Below are 16,993 nucleotides of genomic sequence, written 5' to 3'. Positions count from 1 at the left end.
CCAGCTGAATATATTCTCCTAACCATCCATTTAAATTTAAGAGTCTAATCTTTCTATCTTAAGTGCTTTAAAGGCTCACCTTTTGGGGAACTTTGGTCATGAACTCTTGAGTCACTGTCCACCTTTTCTCCTGTTAGTAAAACTTAATTAAAGGAGTCTGAGTGACAGCACCATTGACTATCCAAATATTTTAGTCTTTGGATTCAAACATGTAGAATTGTAGACCCTTTAACATCAAATCACTTTTAGAGGTGATTTCGGATTTGTTGGTAATCTTGAGTAATGCAAATCCCAATGTGTTTGGATACATGCACAACAAAGGACTCATAAAAAAAAAAATCTGTGATTTCCCTGCGCTTTTCTACAACTTACAGGTGACTTTCTTCCTTAGTTGGAACAGCCTTTATTTCTGTCTGTTCTATAACCCTTACTAAACAAATCAGCCATCCGATTGGTGGCGAACCAGAACAATAACTGTGTGCAACTTGCTAGCCAGAGTGAGATAGACTGTAAGGAAATCTGAAAACAGGTGGTTAGCTGAACCCATTGGAAAGACATGGTAGATCACCACAGGTGCATTTAAACTCAAGGATAAACAGGTACAAAATGATCATTTCCTTTCCACAAATGAGTTGGCAGTGACCTGATGGATTTTATATTTGGCTTTTTGCTTAAAACTGAGTGATTGATTGATGATGGCTGATTGGTTGTCTGGTTCTGTTGGTTGGCTGCAGTCGTGTGGAGCTGAAGAGACTTTGTGAGATCTTCACACGGATGTTTGCAGATCCTCACAGCAAGGTAATGAATCAGAACTTTACCAACTAAAACAGTGATTTGAATGAATGCTGACTTCAGTATGAATGCATGGTACATTACATGTGTATGCTGTGACTTTTTGGTACTAATGAGGCGTCCTTTGTTGCATGTTCTGCCTTGCTGTGGACTTAACAACAGAGAGTAAGTTTGTTTTTGAATTCATACTCTAAATAAATATGAGATTTAAAAAAAAAATGCAAGTTTAATATTTTTTCCTCTTTAAAATTTTTTTGGGATTTTAAATGTATGATCTGTGTGCATATTTGCAGGTCTTCAGCATGTTCCTTGAAACTCTTGTGGACTTCGTCACAGTACACAGGGAGGACCTGCAGGACTGGCTCTTTGTCCTGCTCACCCAGCTGCTGAAGAAGATGGGCGCAGACCTGCTTGGCTCAGTCCAGGCCAAAGTCCAGAAAGCCCTGGATGTCACAAGGTCTGAAAGTCACACCAGTCATGGCTGCTTCCTATTGCATTTCTGATCGATAAGGAGCGGGCATGCAGGATCAAATGTTATATAATTCAGTCAGATGGAAACACGTTATATACAGATCATTATTTTTCAATAAAAGCAACGAGATAGACGGATCCATAAAAACAGACCATTGGTTTCTCAGTCGGAAGCTGCTGCAGTTTTGAAGAAAGTCTGTGTTTAAAATGAAAACTATTTTTCTGGGTAAACTGTTTTCACATATTTCTGATCCACAGTCAGTGTGTTACTTGCAGCAGGTGGTAGTAGACCACACGCCCCAAGTACACACATAATCTAAAGCCATGTGCTGCTGTGGACACAAATGGAACATTGTCACTGCTTTACCTGCCATCAGACAGGAAGTGAAGCCTCTCTCCACCAGGCTATTTCCACAAAAACTCACTTTGGTGTTTTAAAGGATCAATTCAGGTCCGAGTTAACATCTTGAAATGCAAAAGTCACAAAATAGTAGTCGAGCAAGCCGTGTTTGCAGGGTAAAAGTTATTGCTTTTATTCTCTGTTAGTGTATTCTTTTTACAAATGAACAAACCTTTTGGGTTTTACATGCACAGCTGTGGCTTCAATATAAATGTGGATTTAAAACTTTGATTTATTATTTGCAGTTTGACTCGAACTATATCTCCCTTGTTGCTGCATGACAATTTTGAGAATAAATTTAAAGCAAAGGCAACATCAAATTATACTGATAGAAACACTGCTGTCCAATCATTTGCAAATATATTGATATTTAGAACAAGCATTACACCCTTTCACCTGGACTTGTTCTACAGAGTGATACTAAAAGGTCTTTCAAAAAAATTTCCATTTATCTCATTCTGGGCTAACGGTCCTTGAGTGGTGCAGTGATGGTAGTCTGCAGGAGCTACGCTGAGCTTTGCAGACCTTCATCTACATGTTGCAGCTGTGTGCTGTTTCGTTTTTGACACTAACTGAGGCCTAACTGAATTAGAGTGATTTACATGATCTTAAAAAATAAATAAATAAAAAAAATACCACAGATGCTTGTTGGAGGTGCTTGCTACCCTTTGAGATGCAGTAGTTGTCATAAAGCTGTGGTATTTCTATCTGCACTTTTGAAAAGAAACCCTTCAACAGCTGTGAGTGTGACTTCATACAGAGTTGTACTTGTCTCCGGTGTAGGGATCCAAAAATACTGCAGTAATGTGGACGCTTCACGTAAAATGAAACTCGAAACCTATTTCAGCTTTTCCTTAGACCCGCTTAAAAGCCACATGAAGGAAAGAAGTGAATTCTGTTCTCTTTCTCTGTTTTAGGGAGTCCTTCCCATTTGACCAGCAGTTCAACATTCTGATGAGGTTTATTGTGGATCAGACTCAGACTCCAAACCTCAAGGTAAAGTAGAAGTAAAGTTAATTTCTGGTCGGCAGATATAATTTCAGCAAGACTAAAGGTTTCTTGTCCCTTCAGGTGAAAGTGGCCATTTTAAAGTACATCGAGTCCCTGGCACGGCAGATGGATCCCACAGACTTTGTCAACTCCAGCGAGACTCGGCTCGCGGTGTCTCGCATCATCACCTGGACCACTGAACCAAAAAGTTCAGATGTGAGGAAGGTAGGCCAAAATATGTCCTAAGGCTCTCACACTTACTATTCTATTTATTATTTCATTCTAGTATTATCAAAGAGTACAGTGCGGCCCCATTTCATCTTCAGTTGAGATCTCTACAACACAATACACAGATGTCTTACTTAATCTCTGCCCTTTCTTTACATTCTATTGATATTTTAAGAAAGTTTTATTTATTCACTTATTTATTGTACCGAAAGCACCTTTAATGAGGCACAGTGGGACCTAAAACGGCTTGAACCAAGAAACAGTATAAAATAAAGAAGGATTGTATTGAAGGATGTGTTTGAATCATGTAAAGCTATCCGTGGAGTGTCCAAAAACAAAAATGTGGGGTTGGAATTTACAGAAAATTGTTGACTACAGAACAATCATATTGTATTCCTCTGCTCCTTTATTTCATTTGGGTTCCTCGGCCTGTCGTGTTTGTCCAGCAGCAGTTGTAAACTTTGATAATAGGCACTCTCCGTGTGGATGGCCTTGGGTCAATGGCCCATTATCTTTCCCTTGTCTGATGCGCGTCATATGTTCTCCTTCTGTGTTCCCCACTGTTTGTTTTTCCACTGCCGCTCTTCCAAATGAAATCCTCACCCAGTTTCAAATCAGGGCCCAAATCTTTAGATATGCTGTAAATAGACCAACAAGAATACAATAGGTGCATCTATTATCAGGGGACACTGATCGACATGCACAGATCTTCTCAAATATTGCTTCTGTGATGATGGTTGTGATGGTTGGGGTCCTGTGCCATTCTGTAATGCCCCTTCTGCCTTGCCACTGTTGCCCCAGACCCTTCATAACTGGGTGAGCGAGGAGCTAGCAGGCAGGTCCAGCACTGCAGCCTTACTGCAGTCAACTGAGGGCAACCAGGAAGAAAGGTGTAAGCAGGTAGAGCCCTCTTCAGCAGCCAATTACATCACAACAAGCACGCAATGCCCCGCCTGCCCGGCACCTAACCAGCCACCAAACCTCCAAGACTGCGAAAAAGAAAAAAGCCAACTGCGGCATCCTCTCACTCACCATTACACTCCAGCTGTTCTGCTGAACAAATAAAGTCAGTGTGTGCCTGGCAAAGTGATCACTCACCAAATAAACTGAGCTTGTTGTGCAACCAGGAAAGACTTTTGTTTAACATTCGTAGTTCTACAAATTACAGGAAAGCTTGTGGTTTTGAATGCATTTGGATGGATTTTAATTTTGCAGTGCAACATTAATAGGAATGCTCTCTTTTTGTTTTAATAGTTTGTGCCTAACACTGTTTGACTCACCCTAACAACCTGCCGTCCACCTGCATATCTGCATGCTAACATGAAGATTTTAGATATGTGTGTTGGGAATAGTGGCACCAAGAGCTGGATGTCATTAACCCTTTATCACCCAAGTGTCATACAGGCCGGCTAGAATTACGTTGTAATTTTAGCTGTAAAAATACAAAATAATTCTCATTTAATAACCGTTTGAATTTTCTATCTAGCCCTAAATATTTGAGGAATTATGGTAAAGTGAAGCACACATGGTCAAATGTAGGCGGAGCTGATTTTTGTGTCTGACAGCAGTACCTTGTAAGTGCTTTGTGCTACTGTGACACACTAAATATCCCCAGTAAAGCTCATAAATCACTCATCCTTTTAGTTCAGCCATTGCACAAATGAAGAAAACTGCCTGAAATCTTTTTTTATGAATCCACAAATTCAGCTTAATAGTTAAACCTCAAGTAGAAACTTCTGCTGAATTTGCTAATTTTGCAAAATTAAAAAGCAACCCAAAGTTTTTAAGACATCAAACCTAAACCAATCCTAACCAATACCCTTTTTTTGTTTTTCCACACCAGTATTAATACACTGTATTACCCTGAAAGAGTCATTTCTGTTAAAGATATCAGGCTTAAATTAACAGTCGGCAAAGAAATATATTCGAGTTAATTACGTAATTTATTTGCTCACATCTAATTTAAGCTCAGGTTAGGCTCCTGTCTTCCCGTGCTCTCTGTTTCACTGTATATATTCACACAGAGTAGAGCAGCTAAAGCAAAGATAACATTAATTGAGTTGATGATACCTTGTTATCACTTTTATTGCACTAAGTGCAATAAAAGCTGTTCATGAACTGTTAATCCCAACAAAGTGAAAGACAGAAGAGGGCCAACAGGGTGATTTAAATGTTTGTTTTTTTGTGTTTTTACCTTAAATTAAGTTAAAGAACTGCAGAGAAACACACAACACTTGTTGGGATAGTTGGTTCCTTCAATGCTATATTAGCCGACCTTCAAGCACAATGTGCAGGCATAGCCTCAGTGCTGCCCCGGGTTAGAGTTTTGTGTAGTCCCATCCTAAATGAACAAATTATCAGCAACTAGAAGATTTCTCCCCGGACATTTTGTCCGCACAGTTTATCAGTTTAAAGATTTTCACTTCGGGTTTTGTAGTTCTATAAAATTTGAATCCCCAGTAGTTTATTGGTATGATGCTATTCCTGGTGAATATTAGGTATAATCTATAATGCATTTATAAATGGAACTCTTACCACACAAAATATCCTTTGTTTCATCCGATGTATCAGGATGTTATATTTTATGTTTTACACCCTGTGTTGGTTAAGCTCAAATAAAGTGTGAAAATTCTTTAAAGAGATATTTACAGTAATCAAACTGGGCTGTGCACATGCTGGAAGGCAAGTTTTTTTCCTCCTGAAAACAACCTGTTGGATGTTTAATCGATCATCGTTTTGTCATAAATATGCAATTGGATAATTTAAATCAGAATTATAGCCGATATAAACTGTGATTGGTGCATCCCTAAGTAAAACTGGTGTGCGGTTGTCATTTCTCCATCACTTCTTACCAGAAACCTGCACAAGGATCAAACATGACATATTTGACAACTTATTCCCAATAATAGACCAAACATTGTTCTATTAAACATCAACTTCTATTCTCCTGCAGCAGCAACAATACACCAGTACTTTCTCCTTTATCTTTACTCACTTGCATGTTGCAGCACTGATTTTCCTGAAAAGATTCTTCTTCCTTTAGTTTTCTACTGAATGCATCTTTGAATTCTCACCTTTCAAAAAATGTTTTTCTACAGGCTAAAGCCTCCATTACTGCACCAAGAAGCCCATCTTGGAGCCAGAAAGCGAAAGAATGTCTTCCATGGTTTCAGAAGTGCATTGGCAACAACTTGTGTATCAAATTCTGTAAAATATTGTAGAACATTACTGTTATTCTAACTTGATAAGTCATAATGTCCACTGTATGTGCTTTATATTGGAATACAATACATTAGTGTGCATATTAACCTATTAGCTCTAGGTTAGCCATAAAGCACTCAGTGATGCCTTATTCTGCACAAGCGTGTTCTGCAGTTTTTAGGATACAGCAATGAGTCTTTTGCCAGTACCCTCATAATCACTGCTTATTGGATAAATAAAGAAGATCTTGTACATAAATTATGATTTTAATATGCTTTACTCATGGCCTCATAAGAACTGAACCTTGAGAAATGAACTGTAAGAACCGAACCTGAACCTTATTTAGTATCATTAACTGCTTTTTAGAATAAGATGCACTGAAGTTTAGGAGAATGTCAGTGTTAGGAATTCACCTGTTTCTTGTTTCCTGGTACAGTTCAGCATTTATAACCCTTTCCCTGCTTCCTGTAAAATCTGTAGAATTCTCTCATTTTTCACCTGTGACTCCTCACTTTCATTTAACTGCAATAGTTGGCAGCCATGGGTGAAGAAGAGCCAGTGTTAGAGTAGGGAATCTTTTGTAGATTCATATTTATCAAAGTAAATGTGAGTTAACTTTGAGTTAACCTCAGGAATTAGAATGGGTAGCTTGTTCATATTCAGTCAAACATGATTTAGAGTGGAGGTATAGCCTCCTCTGAAGATCATAATTCAGGTACAGCTGCTTCCTTACGTTTGGTCTAAAAGCAGCAACCAGATGAAAAACTCTTCAGTTAATAGTCCGGTATTGGTAGAATATCGTCAGGAAGAATAGGGTGTTAATGAGAGCTTTAAAATGGCTAATTTAAAGACACTAGGTTGCTAATGTGCATTATAATGAGCAGGTAGCTACCTGGCCGAGGTGCTTCTGAAACCATGAAAGCCTGAAGGTATCTGAAGGTTCTCTGCAGTTTTGCTTTCTTTCCTAACTTGTTGTGCTCGCTGCCTGCAGGCGGCACAGGTGGTGCTGATTGCTTTGTTTGAGCTCAACACCCCAGAGTTCACCATGCTGCTGGGAGCACTGCCCAAAACCTTCCAGGACGGCGCCACCAAACTGCTGCACAATCACCTGAAGAACACGAGCAACACCAGCAGCAATGTGGTCAGTAAGACTTCTATGTCACTGAGGTGAAAAATTTTAGAGTCACCCAGGTTGCCGTATTCTAAGATGAGTTGAACTGATTGAACTTGAGGTGGACTTCTGTTTAGGTTCAATACGATGTTTTAACTCTGAAAGGCTCGAGTGGGGTTCTCACTTTGGAAGATGGTCTCTGTGTTATAGGGGGATGATAGTTGGTGCTCTCCTCAGCAGAGTTTAGTCCAGTTGGACATAGATGGCCTGCTGAGACTTTTGGATAAGGGGTGAAGCATCTTCAAGAACCTTAAAAGAAGTCTATTTGGCCTTGATCAAGCACTTTTTAAAGTAGTACTGTTAGATCTGCATAGGTGAGAACCAGCATCTAAAAAGGTTTGCTTGTATGTAATTTCATGTCGTTGATATTCAGGGCTCTCCAAGTAACACTATTGGCCGAATGCCGGCTCGTCACACACCCAGCAGGACCAGCCCTCTCACCTCACCGACAAACTGCTCCCATGGTGGACTCTCTCCAAGGTAGGCAGCCGCCTTTGATCACACTATGTCCTTAATGACACACTCACTGTGTCGATGCATGGCTGTGTTTTAACTGTTGGGATACTGCTGCTGTCATCATGTGTCACCTGTAGACAAACTAACGCGCAGCCAGGTGGGTCGGTAGTAGCTTGAGACTGAGTGAGCTGTTCTAGAGATTACAGCCCATAATTCATTCACACATATGTGAAAACAAAGAAGCAATTATTTACAAAAACAAAAGAAATCTTACAAAACTCCTCCTGCCAATTGTCTGATTGATAAAAGTGTTGCTGCACAGCGACTGATAAATGAGCCTTTGAAGTTGTCATGTTGTAAAAGAAAACCAGAGGAGGGTGATTGCTGCATTAATCTGCTGTTTTTACAGCATAATGCAGCCCACTTACCTAAAATCCAGTTTCATTCTTCCACACTGAGCAGCTCATTCAGCTCACACACTCTGCCTGGATTGTCCTTTTATCTGCCAGCAGAAACCCATAAACATTGATAAGTTATTTAAGTTAGTGTTACTGCACTTGAACCTGCAGTGCACCTTGTATGGAGAGCATTAGCGGCACAAAAATGCCTTTTCAAGGTTATCTTTCAAGATAAAATCACAGTCACACAATTAACTAATTTACCCAGCTTCACCCATAAATATCACAAACCATACTGAATTAAAATGTGGGCAAAAAAACATTTCTTTTGGGCAGCATTGCAACACCTTCAGCCCAGCTGCCATGATCAGATTGCTTCCTCAAAATCCTGTTCTGATCACTTGCATTTGTGCATCTGAGATTTATCTGAAATGGTGAAGAAGTCAGGAGTCAAGGAGTCAGACCTGGCAAGACAGACGACAGGCCATATGGGTGCATCACACAGACACAGATTAATTATTGCTGTGTAGCATTTAATAAAAATCCTAGAGTTTTAGTCACTGAAACTGGAGCTCAGACTTCTTGGACAGTCTGTTTGCACAATTAACTGCACAGCAGTCGTATTATTGCTCAGATAATCACATTAAAATGCTCCAGAAGGCTCCTACAGAACAAACAAGGTAGGTAACAGCTACAGCCACCTGTCTGTCAAACAGGCCATGACAATACAAACTTTAAACCATAATACAATTTAAACAAGTGTGTTGTAAAAATATTCACCGCCCTGTACAGTTGTTATGAAGGTGGAAATTAGCTGTAGAGACCGAAACAGTTTTTGAACAGGGCCGTAAATGTGATTATTTTTGCTTTAAATTTAGTGCCTCTAGTTGATGTTAAAGGAACTGCACTTGATTTTTCCATCCTGGAAGCTGATACAGGTTTCTTTTTATGTTAATAGGGACAAAATGTGCTTTCTTTATGCTTTAATAAAATCCAAATGGATGAATTGTGTAAAAAAATAAGTAAATATAAAACAGAGAAAATTGTTTTTGGCACCTTCATGGTCAGAACAGGACTTTCGGTGAGGTGAATAAGGAAACGACCTTGGCAGTGAGACTCTCCAACTTAAAATCAGTTAAAAGTTCTATTTACACAGATGAAGTCGACACGCTCACTTTTTACGGGATTCTGCTACTTTTCCTCTTTAATTAACACTTTCCCGTAACCTTAAAGCTCAGACTAGTTTCTTTTTGTCTTTTCTCTTTCTCCTCCTGCGCACTTGCTGTTTCCTCTCTCTCCTCCCCTCTCTTGTCTCGTCCCGTGCTCTCTCCTCGTGTTGTCGGTTTCCATCCACCTTTCCCTGCTCTCTCACTCCTGTCTGTCCGTCCTTCCCTCCCGGCCGTGCTGTGACAACAGTCGGTTATGGGGTTGGGGTGTCGACGGACTATCAAAGCACCCGCCTGCCCCTCCTCCTCCTCCTCCTACGCCTCACTCCACCTCTGCTGCCCCCACCATAAGGGTCCTGCGCAGAGCGTATTCACCCAGGTAATGAGGCGGGCACGTTGGAGATTGTGGCCTAAGGAATCCACACTCTTTTCTTTAGCCAGTTCGCCAAACCAGCTGAGAGTGTGTTTTGTTTTTTTGTTTTTTTTTAGTTCTGCTCATGCATTAAACCATCATCTCTAATAAAGTGGAAGCATCCTTTTGAAAATCCATAATTTTTAAGGTTTATGTCACTCCGGACTTCTCATGCTCTAAATCAGTCTGCTTGTCTGTCAAGAGCACAGCTTCTTCGCATGTATATGTCTGCAGATTCATGTGGCTGTATTTTACTTCTGCTGCATATTTTATATAAAAATGCATGCATGCATTTCTTTTTATGTCTGTGTGTCTGGCAGCATGATGGAGTACGACACAGAGAACATGAACTCGGACGAGATCTACAGCTCGCTGCGTGGCGTCACTGAAGCCATCCAGAGCTTCTCCTACCGGAGCCAGGAGGATCTGAACGAGCCTATTAGACGGGAGGCAAAGAGGGATGACGCAGTAAGCCACAAGCGTCTTATCCAGAACCACTTCTGAAAAATCTGGAATTTGATTTGGCATTAAATCATAAAATTTAAGACACTGCTGCATTACATTTATCATTTTTCAAGACATTTTTCAAACAGTTTTTAGGTTCTTAGACCTTGAAAGTGGTTTGGCTTTCTGGTTGTATGTTGACCATGAAGTAACTGTGCTTTCAGTATCTCCTGCTGGTTTCTGTAACCCTTTTAAACATTTTAGTCGCCGCTATTTTGGGCGGTGTTTGGAGGAGTTGTGACCATGTTTAGATGAGAGGAGAGTGTTCTAACTATCAGCTAATGCTTGATAACTTGCTGCCAAGCTACGTCTATTGACTATATGAGAACATCACAACTACTAATCAGTGCTGACTCACCGCAACCGGTCGCGGTACATGGCCAGATCTCCCTGAGCCTGGTCCTCCTGTTTCTTCCTGTTAAAAGGGAGTTTTTCCTTCCCACTATCGCCAAAGTGCCTGCTCATAGGGGGTCTTGTGATTGTTGGGTGTCTCTCTGTATGTATTATTGTACGGTCTGCCTTACAATATAAAGCGCCTTGAGTGGACTGTTGTTGTGATTTGGCATCGTATAAATCAAATTAAATTGAATTGAACTTTCAAATAAAATCTCACTCACCAAAATCAGAGCGCAGCCTTCTCAGACGATCTGTTAGTACTTGTCTGGTGACACTGAGCTGTTCCCAACCCAGATGTGACACGCAACCTATTCAGCGTGTCCTGGTCTGCACCGGGATCTCCTCCAGGTTCCACATGCACAAAGCATAGGATTGTAGATCAACCTGTATATTGAAAGCTTTGCTATGACAGACCAGTACAGCATCCACACGACTGTCTTAAATTAATGTTTGACAGTGGCATCAGCCTCTGTAGCCACTGCAGGCAGACTGTGTATGTAATGCACTGATTAGTCTTCAGATACTCTCTTTCTTTTTGTGAGGCTTGTGTCATTTTTTTTTAAAGTGAATACTGTTTGGTTTACTCTCAGATTTTTATGGTTATTTGAATCTAAAATGACTCCAGATCTTCTTTATACCACTGCCTAATCCCCCTCCCGTCTCGCAGGCAGGGAGAGAAGGAGTAGCTTCCTCTCCTGGGTCTGATGCCCGGCTCGGCTTAGACGTGGTGGAAGGAGGTCGCACTGCCTTGGACAACAAAACTTCGCTGCTCAACACGCCATCACCGCGCTCCTTCTCTGGGCCGCGGACTCGAGAATTTGCCCCATACGGCTTCGGAGAAACCATTTGCACGTACGACAAGAGCGCCCTGAAGGAGGCCGTGTTCGACGATGATGTGGAGCAGTTCAGAGACTGTGAGTTTATGCCGATGATTTTATGTTTTTATGTTTACACCTCTGAGCAAAGTACCTATTTACCCCAGTCACACTTGTGTTAGCTGTTAGAATTTGTTATGTGGCTCAACAAACAACCACCATGCCTCTGAAAATGGTCAGGTACAAGGACTGGACTGAAAAAGAGTTAAAAAGTAGCCAGTGTAGTAAGAAACACTTCCAGAAAGACCTCCAGAAAGCCTGGATAACTGTTGCTAAAGAGCACCTTAAAAATTACTTGCTTGAAAGCAACATTTCAATAAATGAGGGGTGACTGAAGACTATTGCACAGTACTGTATCTGCTTGTGGCATCATGACAGGATCTAGTAATGTCAGCCAACTGCGTTTTTCTTCTGGTTGGCGATGTAGTTCGATACAAAAAAAACATCTCAGGCAGTCTTTTTATGTGGTCCAAGCTCCATGAGATGAGCACCATTTAGTTTCTTTATACTGAAGAGAAGGCAGACTTCTCCACAACTGATATATCCAAAACTGGACGACCCACACCAAAACACTCCAGGTCACACATGGGCAAAACAAAGCCCGAGGGCCGCACCACCGCACACCGAGTCAATCCGGCCCTCAACATCCTAAAGCTAAACAAGTCCCAAAACACGAATAAGAAGCAGCTTAAGGCTGGAACTGACCTACAGAGGAAAATGTAGACTGCTTTACATGTTCATAGAGTCTTCATATTATTAACGTTTGAATTTTTCCCCAGAAATGTATCAGTTCAATTATTCAGTTTGTGGTCATTCGCGTACTTAACCTTAGCAAAGAAAATGTCACCCACTCCCCATCTGTACAGTAAGTCAGTATGATATTGGAGCGAACTGTCCCTTTAATTCTGTGATTATTATACATTGTCAAAAGTATGAAAATGTTTCTACAAAAGAGTTCAAGAGAAGCTCTTAAACGTGCAAGTAATGCAGAAAAGGTCTGCACACGCTACCATCTGTGAAAAAAACAGATTTAAGTGAGCCTTTCTTGTCATTCAGCCAAACGTCAGGTCGTGTATTGTGAGCACGTGATGTCGTTGTGACAACACAAAGGAGCAACAATGTTGAGGCAACAAACGTCAGATTCCCTCCATTTCACTCGGTTAGTTGTCAAACGCCATCCTGACCCAGCCGGCTCGTGTTTACAGCAGACAGAAGAAACCAGTGAGCGTCCAGCCCCTCTGTCGCAGCCGCTCTGTGCTTCACTTGTTGTTGTTGTTGGTGTCATCACATCCTTTTCTCTGCCACCCTCCCCTCCCCTCCCCCACCCACCTCCACCTTCATCCCTCCTCCTCCTCCTCCCTCCTCCTCTCCAGGCCGACGTCAGGAAAGCGGCGAAAACAAGATGGCGCTCCCCAAGGTCTTTGCTCCTGGTAAACATACCCACCCTGCACCTCCACTCCACTCACCCTCCGCCTGTGTTTGCATTCTTCACTCAGCTCCCCTCATTGTCTCTCCATCTTTTAACTCCACCTCTCTGTTAACAAAGTCCAAGCGGTTCTGCTTACAGCTGTAATATTTGAATGTTTTTAATGTTTTAACTGCATCTAATTTGTCTGTAGAGATCTATCGTATGAAAAAGTTAACTTTATATTTTTAATATTAACTGCTCAAACTGTAGATATCTGCATCCTCCGAGGACACACATTTTTGTCCAGCCGGGGAAAATTAACATGAGGCTGCTGACGGGAACGGAAGTTTTCTGTGGGTGATCTACTAACAACGCGTGAATTTGAGTTATGAATGGAAATTCAGCCAGTTCATTTCAGTAATAGCCAGCACAGTCTACTAAGGGCAAACAAATTGGTGGATTAAAACTGACCAGACATGATAAGTGAGGGGAAAACAGTGAACAGAAACGTTCTGATCTAAAGACTTCAGCTAGAAATGGATGGGAACTGTGTGGGATCAGGGCAGCCTTTTTTTTTAATGAATAAATTTGACAGTTGAGGTGGAGCACAGGATTGGTAGGCTGTTTTCCTCCACCTTACAGGAGTTACTGGATCTGTAGAAGAACAAAAGTAAGCGTTGTTTACAGTCACATCCTGAGTGATCCAGAGAAGTTCATGAAGACTGTCACTGACACATGCATGAAAATGCCCATTGTTCTCAGTTTCTTGCATGCCGTCTGAGGCTGCAGATATTTATTAAAGTCAAAGGAAAGAATATGACTCACAGCTACCCCTGCAACATAAACAGCTTCTAGAACAACTCGAATTACATTTAGTGCTGACTACTAAACATATTAGCGGTTTCAAGACAGACATTTCTGTATGTTATGTAAGAGATCCGTTACAACAGCAGCATCACTGTGGAAGTAGAGTCTGTATTGCCCATGTTATGAACAAAATAATGTTCATTAAAAAAGTTTAAAGTAATGTTTTATCACATTCCCTCAGTGCAAAAGCCAAAAGTCTTTGGTGTGCCGCAGGAGGAGAAACTAGTTTAGAGAGACTTTCATGCTCAAGTTCAGTGACGTTTCTGCTCACTGTGAGTTTCTTTGTTGTCTGTAATATACTTATGGTTTTTATGCATCACCGCGCTCATAGCTTTGAGCAATTCACCTGCACCAATCACACGTCCACCTTGACTCTCAGCAGCAATGGTCACAGCCACATCTGGCACAATTCAAGTTTCTACGTTCAGTTTTAGTACCCTCCTCCCAAAATGTGGTCCCTGGAAAGGGAAATACATGTGTAAAAATACCTGCACCTCATCACACCTCCTTAGTAAAGTCCAACAACAGCCAAAGGAGGAATTGCGCTGCTGGAGGCTGTTAGTAAATCGGGCCATGATGCTTTTAGGACTCCTGTGTCAAAATGTGGATGTGTGATTAAAAAGAAAAGGACATTAGGTGTCTTTTAAAAACAAAAAAAGGTTGATGGATGATTAGTAGCCCATGGCAGTTCAATTCAATTCTTAACTTTTTTTTCTTATCCCCTCTCGGTGAGCAGTCGGGCAGGATCACTCAGACCTGGTGGCCGATCTTTTGAAGGAGCTGTCCAATCACAACGAGCGCTCAGAGGAGCGTAAAGGCGCCCTGGTGGAGCTGCTGAAGATCACACGGGAAGACAGCATGGCTGTGTGGGACGAACATTTCAAAACCATCCTCCTCCTCCTGCTGGAGACCCTGGGTGATAAAGATGTATGTTTGTGCACGTGTGAATCTCTTTTTTTGTCTCCTTTATTTGTGTTTGCAGCGTCTTGATTCAGAGTAATCTGAAGAAACTGAAGGTAGTTTTGTGTGGATGATATTCTCTATGTTCCCGTTTCCTGCAGCACACCATTCGAGCTCTGGCTCTGCGAGTGCTGAAGGAAATTCTGAGGAATCAGCCTGCTCGCTTTAAAAACTATGCCGAGCTGACCATCATGAAGACGCTGGAGGCGCACAAAGACTCTCATAAGGAGGTACGCAGCTCCCACCACTCAGCTAAAAGCACCGAAGACACCAAGCATGATTTTTGTTTCATAAAGTCGTCATCGATATCTGTTAATGTGGCCGTGCCGTGTTGAAAGTGATGCTATTCTCATGTCTTTAAAGACTGAGTAGCGTGTTCACTTAAACATGAAGTTAGTTTATATGTGCAAAGGAGCACATGTGAGAAAGAGACGAATGCCATTCATGATACATAAACAAAAAGGCTGCAGTCAATGAGATTAATGATTATTGGTTTCTAATAATTTCTAATCCCTCTTGTAGCTCACAATAACCTGATAATTAATACTTTACAGAGTGGTTATCGATATGAGGACTAAAATAAGTGAAGGCAGTAAGTCCAACCTTCGACCCTTCACTCCAGCAGTTATTCAGGGTTACTTGTAGAGAAATTTTCCATTCATGTCGGTCAGGTGTGCAGCAGGGGTACAGAGTGTGGGTAAACACAGATCACGTGTTGATAGCAAATTGAACATAAAATACACAAAAATGCACTCGACCAACCTGAGATGAAACATGCAGATAACCAAAAAAAAAACATATCGATCAAAGAAATTTAGCATGAGGAATTTTTTTGAAAAGTTTTTCAGCATGAATGAATAATATCCTGCTGAAGAAGTGTAAAGTATGCTGAAGTAAAGCACCCCCAAATCCCAGAGGTTTTTATTCTTTATCTTTAAACTTTCCCTTTTTTTGCTTTTTCTGTATTCAGTTTTTCAATAATTGCATTAATCTAAACGTGTGTCATTTTGCAGCCAACAAATTCTCACAAAGTCTGTGAAACATGCGAAATTCAGTACCCTCCCACACTGTACTTACCAGAAGACCATAAAAAGATGTTTTTAGTCATAGTCGAGTCATTAAAAAAAAGCTTTATAAAAGCATAAAATACAGGCATAAAGGTGAGTATATATTGTGGAAAAAATATCTGAGTTTAAAGCAGAGCCATGCTAGGTTCAAGTGTAAAATCAGGACTAAAAGTGCAACAGTAAGAATACATTAGAATAAGTTTAAAATGTAAACATTTTCTGGGGAAGTTCTCAGATCGAAATCGGCCTCTAAACGTGACAATTTGTCAGCCACCAAAGAGGAGCGTTCAGTCTTTTTTGTTTTTCCCATCATGCTCCTGGTGGAAATTTACAAGAAGATAAAGTGTTGAGCCGTGGAGGAGGAACGCAGCTGCCTCGTGTCTCTGTTTGTTCTAGAAAAGTAAGTCAAAAGAAAAAAAGGGAGACACTGACTGACAGAACGGAGCTCCTGTTGGTTGTTGAAAACATTTATGTGATTGAAGTTCTCTACTGGGGCACAAAATGATAAACTGGACAGTGAAATTAAATATGTCTGACTTTGGGGGGAAAAAAGGGACTTTGGCTTTGTCTGACTTAGTCTCATGCCTGTGATACAGAAATCCTGCTGTTATCTCAATAACACACCAGCTGGTTGGATTTACGATGTGTGATATAAAATCTGTTAAAAATAAAAAACACGTTTTTAGGTTGTGCGTGCAGCCGAGGAGGCGGCGGCGACGCTGGCCGGCTCCATTCACCCGGAGCAGTGCATCAAGGTGCTGTGCCCCATAGTGCAGACGGCCGACTACCCCATCAACCTGGCAGCCATCAAGATGCAAACCAAAGTCATTGAACGCATCGCCAAGGAGTCATTGCTGCAGCTGCTGCCCGACATCATCCCCGGACTCCTGCAGGTCTGAGCCTAAAACAGAAGTGCAGATTTGTTGGAGTGTGATTGTTTTTGTTTTGCAGGCTGAAAACTGATCAAACCTCCAAAACTGTGAAATAAAAACTCAAATTTCAGAAACTTGAATAAACAGAGTTTTTAGTTTTAAATGTGTTGCTGGTGTACCCAGCTTGAATAACACAGACAGAGCAGAAACATCCGTATCAGTGCCACAGAGGCACTTATTTGGAAATGTTCATATTTGGACAGTGGGAATTATTTGCCTTATTTGTCCCTGGAAATGTTTGCGTGTACTCTGCACTCTTGGCGACCCCTCCCACGTTCCTGCTGACCTCGCGTGGGTGT

The 16,993-nt window shown here is 41.2% G+C and overlaps 1 protein-coding gene across 29 annotated transcripts in view; it reads left to right on the top strand.

Annotated features, from left to right (window-relative positions):
* Nucleotides 1-16,993, top strand: part of clasp1a (cytoplasmic linker associated protein 1a) — a 91,659-nt gene that overhangs the window by 71,284 nt on the left and 3,382 nt on the right. For 16 of the 29 annotated variants that reach the window (XM_025904036.1, XM_025904033.1, XM_025904035.1 and 13 more), the window contains 14 exons: nucleotides 735-798; nucleotides 955-957; nucleotides 1,086-1,249; nucleotides 2,581-2,659; nucleotides 2,735-2,878; nucleotides 7,074-7,223; nucleotides 7,627-7,733; nucleotides 9,524-9,652; nucleotides 10,006-10,153; nucleotides 11,253-11,499; nucleotides 12,834-12,890; nucleotides 14,469-14,662; nucleotides 14,797-14,925; nucleotides 16,449-16,655. In XM_025904036.1, the coding sequence (XP_025759821.1) occupies nucleotides 735-798; nucleotides 955-957; nucleotides 1,086-1,249; nucleotides 2,581-2,659; nucleotides 2,735-2,878; nucleotides 7,074-7,223; nucleotides 7,627-7,733; nucleotides 9,524-9,652; nucleotides 10,006-10,153; nucleotides 11,253-11,499; nucleotides 12,834-12,890; nucleotides 14,469-14,662; nucleotides 14,797-14,925; nucleotides 16,449-16,655 (1,822 nt within the window). The remainder of the gene's footprint in view (nucleotides 1-734; nucleotides 799-954; nucleotides 958-1,085; nucleotides 1,250-2,580; nucleotides 2,660-2,734; nucleotides 2,879-7,073; nucleotides 7,224-7,626; nucleotides 7,734-9,523; nucleotides 9,653-10,005; nucleotides 10,154-11,252; nucleotides 11,500-12,833; nucleotides 12,891-14,468; nucleotides 14,663-14,796; nucleotides 14,926-16,448; nucleotides 16,656-16,993) is intronic. The other 13 variants (XM_013271420.3, XM_013271423.3, XM_013271424.3 and 10 more) reach the window with 6 other exon arrangements.

This window comes from Oreochromis niloticus, linkage group LG16, assembly GCF_001858045.2.
Source record: "Oreochromis niloticus isolate F11D_XX linkage group LG16, O_niloticus_UMD_NMBU, whole genome shotgun sequence".
In the NCBI taxonomy this organism is placed as follows: domain Eukaryota; kingdom Metazoa; phylum Chordata; class Actinopteri; order Cichliformes; family Cichlidae; genus Oreochromis; species Oreochromis niloticus.
The sequence above is the reverse complement of the archived record's forward strand: the minus strand, read 5'-3'. Positions and strand labels throughout refer to the sequence as shown.